General features: G+C 38.5%; 1 protein-coding gene across 1 annotated transcript in view; it reads right to left on the reverse strand.

Moving 5' to 3' along the window:
* LOC136839621 (uncharacterized) overlaps positions 1-5,000 on the reverse strand; it is a 124,942-nt gene that overhangs the window by 38,402 nt on the left and 81,540 nt on the right. Inside the window, exons 14-15 of the mRNA XM_067105921.1 lie at positions 1,155-1,272; positions 687-853 (exon numbers count right to left, since the gene is read on the reverse strand). Coding sequence (XP_066962022.1) covers positions 687-853; positions 1,155-1,272 — 285 coding nt within the window. The remainder of the gene's footprint in view (positions 1-686; positions 854-1,154; positions 1,273-5,000) is intronic.

A 5,000-nucleotide genomic window follows, 5' to 3' on the forward strand; every position in this document is an offset into this window, starting at 1 on the left:
TATTTAATGAAAAGATCACTCTGTTTGAACAGGGAACAAGTATGAACTTTAACTTAGAAGTATTTTTAATTTAGTGCATTTGGCCAAATTCCCTTGCTTCTGCTAGGTATGGATAGCTAATATTAACTTCAAGACTCTACTGAGACCCCCACATTTCACCATGATAGGACCAACCAAGTAAACTTAAATCATCAAAAAACTGCCGTTAAAATTTATCAATATGGAAAGTATATAATTAATGTGCATACCTCCACAGTCCACATCTTTTGAAATGATTCCAGAGCAAAAAAATCATGCGGAAGATATAGAAATGGACAAAAAAAAGAAGGGTGGGAGCAAAAATAAAGTGCCTGAGAGTCCCTTTAAGCAGAGAAATTCCATCTCAACAGAATCAAGTCCAAAGTTACATGGTTTTGACAGAACTGCTTATACTGTACCTGTATGGCGACCACAAAACTCCTACAAAAAATTGATGCAGTTTTACTACAGAGCTAAACAGCTATGAATTGCTTGAATGTGAAAAACCAAGGTTGTGCAATGCGACGTACAAAACTACTGCACACAATAATCTTTATTCTATTAGAAAATGAAATTAGCTCCAATATGGCCACACTCGGTAAGCTAAAGGTTTCGCCTAAAAGGAACTGGGAATTCTCAAGCCTTAAAAGTACTTTTGTTCTACTCACCCAGACGAGTTTCTTGATGAACTCAAGAACATCGGGCGACTCTGGGTAGGCCAAGGCCGAGGCTCTTTGGGCACAGGTCCTAAGTGCTTGTATGTAACCGGATCCATAACTGTCTATCACCATATAACAAAGACCTCTATAAAGGGAAAAGCCCGTTGGACACTTAGCTGTTAAAAAAACACAAAGAGATCAGGGAAGATTGGTTATTATGTTCCTTCGATACGACTGAACCTTCGGAATAGGTAATGATCACTTTTGTAGTGATCTGTGTTTACTCTACGGAACAATTTATGCTCCACTTGCTTCATTCATTGATTTCCTATTGAGAAATTATGTTGCAGTGAAATATTATTATAAGTACTGTTTTGAAGGGATTCATAATTATACTAAACAGGTACCAGAAATTCTGGATGAACATTTGCTTGTTATAGGGACCCTAAAAACATACCTGCTTACATAAATACATACCTGGTAACTCACAGATGTAAGATATCTGACCATCGTTACATCTGTGGTCATTTTTGAAAAATTTTGAAGCAGTTGTGTTCTTTGATATGATTAGGCACGCCAGTGCCTCACTTGGAATCTGTGAATACAACAACAACAACAACAACAATAATAATAATAACTGTCTTAAAATTTAAAAAGAAACATTAATTATTAAGAGTATCATTTAACTGGCATCACCAAAGAAAGTGAAGAAAATATCAGTCATTATCATATGCATGCGTTTTATTATGGAAACTAAGGAAAGCAATGCTTAATATGAAATGCAAATGTTGTGTACATGATTACTTGTAAGAAACTATTATTCATTTACATGTAGTTAACCACATATACATGATGCCCGAATATTTAAAAATTAGGACCCCTATGGATAAGAAATCCATCCTTTATAACTAAGAAGTTAAAAAAAGTATACCTTAGTTTTACCAGACCACTGAGCTGATTAACAGCTCTCCTAGGGCTGGCCCGAAGGATTAGACTTATTTAACGTGGCTAAGAACCAACTGGTTACTTAGCAACGGGACCTACAGCTTATTGTGGAATCCGAACCACATTATAGCGAGAAATGAATTTTTATCACCAAAATAAATTCCTCTAACACTTCATTAGCCGGCCGGAGAGTCGAACTCGGGCCTAAAGAGTGCAAGGCCACAACTCTACCGACCCGCCCAAGGAAGAGTTATATAACTAAGAAGACTTTATGCTTAATTACTTAAAAAAAAAAAAAAATATATATATATATATATATATATATATATATATATATTATTATGATTAGCAAGAATTCGCTAGCAAATTGCCTCCCCTCCCCCGCCTCCTTTGTTGTTGTTGGTTGTTGTTGTGTTTCATTTACTGCCAGCCGGCCGATCGATAGACCATCTGTCTATCGACTTAAAACCAAGGGTTTAAAAGATTAAAGGCGCTCCCATTTTTGATAAAGATCTTTCCTTCGAGGCAAAAGTAATCTGGCTTGGGTGTTTCTCCTACAGGCCAAAACCTCCCCCTGCGGGCAGCAGGTGCAATGAGTCAAAGCATCTGTGTTGGACGCACCCCTGCCCCATAGGAGGGGGATAAAAGCAGAAACCCACGAGGTCGACACACACGCGGGCTGGAAGATATGGAATGAAGACGTCCTCAACACCTGGCCCCATCGATGCCCTTGCATCCTAACCACGTGGCCCTTTCCAAAGTATACTTCTCCTCGTGCACTTCGACCGTATTCCTCGAGCCCACACGCCATTGCTTGGAGTTTCGAGGAGTCCCCATCGCCTTGCCCCTTTACAGAAGCCCTTGCATCTCACCACGTGGAAGAAACTCGCCCTCGGAAATCGCAAGTCATCCACGGACTGCCTTCTACGCGCCCTCGGAAAATCTGCTAAGGTAAAGTGCCCTGGAAGAGCCCCATTTCAGTCACGCTTTTGTCTCGTAATATTTTCTTAAAGAGAATGCCAGACATCTCCCTTGTCTAATGTCCGTGCGCCTCTTGCATCGGCAGTATTAATTCTTTATTACTCCTTTGGCACCCTCAGTGCAGCTTCGAATTCATTATTCTTTTGTCTATTTTCATTACTGGCGTATAATGTGCATATCTCTCGTTTCAGAGGGATCCTATTTCGTGGAAGCTTCTCGGACCGTGTCTGGAATCCCCCAGTTTCATTCAATCCCGTAGGAATCTCCTTCAGGATAGTAATCTACTTGAGTTCCTCTTTCCCGTACTGATATCATTTATGTAAATACACTCCTTTAAATTTGCCCACGTGTTTTACGTAATATTTCCCTCAGTAACAAGAGCCCTATGCTCATATGAAATTCTCCTTTGTTTTCTCTTTTTTTACGTTTTCCTGGACCCACGAAGTCAGAATCACAAGGCTAAATTACCTTAAATTGTTGCTACCTGTCTCACAGAGCATATTTTAAACTAAAACCACGGAAAAACGTAAAAATATATATATATATAAATTTCTGACTCACATCAGGTTCGGACCCAGGTCTTTCAATTCAAGGACCTGGGTTCGAACCTGATTTGAGTCAGAAATTTATTTCTGTTCCACACGTGATTGTGTTGATTATTTCTATATATATATATATATATATATATATATATATATATATATATATATATATATATATATATATATATATATATATATATATATATATATATATGTGTATTCATATATTATATATATATATATATATATATATATATATATATATGATATACTGTATATATACACATCATTCCTCCACTTGGCTCGGTCAAACACATCGTCCTCTGACAATTGTTTGTCTCTCAGATCTTCTCTAACTACATCCATTTACCTTCGCATTTGGTCTTCCTCTTGCTCTCCCACCAGGCACCTCCATCTGCATCACTCTCCTCCCTACATATTATGTTTCTCCCTTCTCATCACACTGCCATCCCACCTGCAGTCTTCTTTCCCGGGCCTTCTTTGATAGTTCTACGACTTTAGTAGTTCCTCTTATTCTTTTATTTTTTGATCCTGTCCATTTTTCTTACTCAACACATCCACCTGAGCATTTTCATCTCTACTACATCTAATTTTTTCTCTTCCACTCTCTTTACCTGTCATGTATCTGCTCCATACATCAAAGCTGTTCTCACTACTGTCTTATACATTCTTCCTTTAACCTTTATATTGATTCCGCACAAGACACCTGACATCTTTCTCCAATTTTTCCAGCCAGCCTGCACTCTTTGTGTTATTTCTATATCCGAATTTCCATCATCAGGCACTATTGAACCAAGATACTTAAATTTTTCTACTCGGTTCAGCCTTGTCCCTTCCATACTAATCTCGGAGTCTTGATCTTCACTAAAACTTAGATATTCAGTCGTCTTCCTACTGATCTTTAATCCTCTGTCTTCCAGTATCTTCCTCCATAGCTCTAGTTTTGACTCCACTCCCCCTCTGTTGGTGCTGCAAAACACGATGTCATCAGCAAACAACATGCACCAGGAGGATTGATCTCTTATTCTTTGAGATAGCACATCCATTATCAGGTCAAAAAGATATGGACTTAAAGCAGATCCCTGATGTAAACCAACTCGTACTGGTATCCATTCAGTTAACCCAACACTGCTTCTAACCTGCGTTTTTGCTCCTTCATCTGGCATGAAAACAAACTGTTCTTCACCTACAGATGTTTCTTCTCTAATTCTTTGATCCATTATTCCTTCCCAGATTTTCATGGTGTGAGACATTAACTTTATTTCTCTGTAGTTTGCACAATCCTGGATGTCACCCTGCTCTTTATAGACAGGCACAATAAAGCTTTCTCTCCATTCTTTTGGTAGCTTTCCTGACTGTATATTTTCTTTGCTAGGTCCCACAGCATCTCTCTTCCTTCTTCTCCCAGGTTCTTCCACACTTCTGCATGAATTCCATCTCGTACTATCGTTTTATCATTTTTCATTCTCTTAAGTGCCTTCTTTACTTCCTTCCTGCTAACAGTATGTGTCATACCAAGGTTTTGGAATCCATCTTCAAAGAATTTTTAAGGATTTTCTTCATTTAACAGGTGTTCATAATATTCTTTCCACCTCTTCTTTACCTTATCCTCGTTGCATAAAACACTCCATTCCCATCCTTAACCTGCTTTATATGGAAGTAGTCTTTGGTGTTCTTGTCCCTCGACTTTGCAATTCTATGAATTTATTTCTCTCCCTCAGGTGTTTCCAGCTCTTTGTACATGTCACCTAATGCTCTTGCCTTTTCTTGTGCAACTGCCTTCTTTACTTGCTTCTTATGTCTTTGGTACCTCTCCTTATCGCCTTGCTGTCCG

The sequence above is a fragment of the Macrobrachium rosenbergii genome, chromosome 1 (genome assembly GCF_040412425.1).
Source record: "Macrobrachium rosenbergii isolate ZJJX-2024 chromosome 1, ASM4041242v1, whole genome shotgun sequence".
Classification (NCBI taxonomy): Eukaryota; Metazoa; Arthropoda; class Malacostraca; order Decapoda; family Palaemonidae; genus Macrobrachium; species Macrobrachium rosenbergii.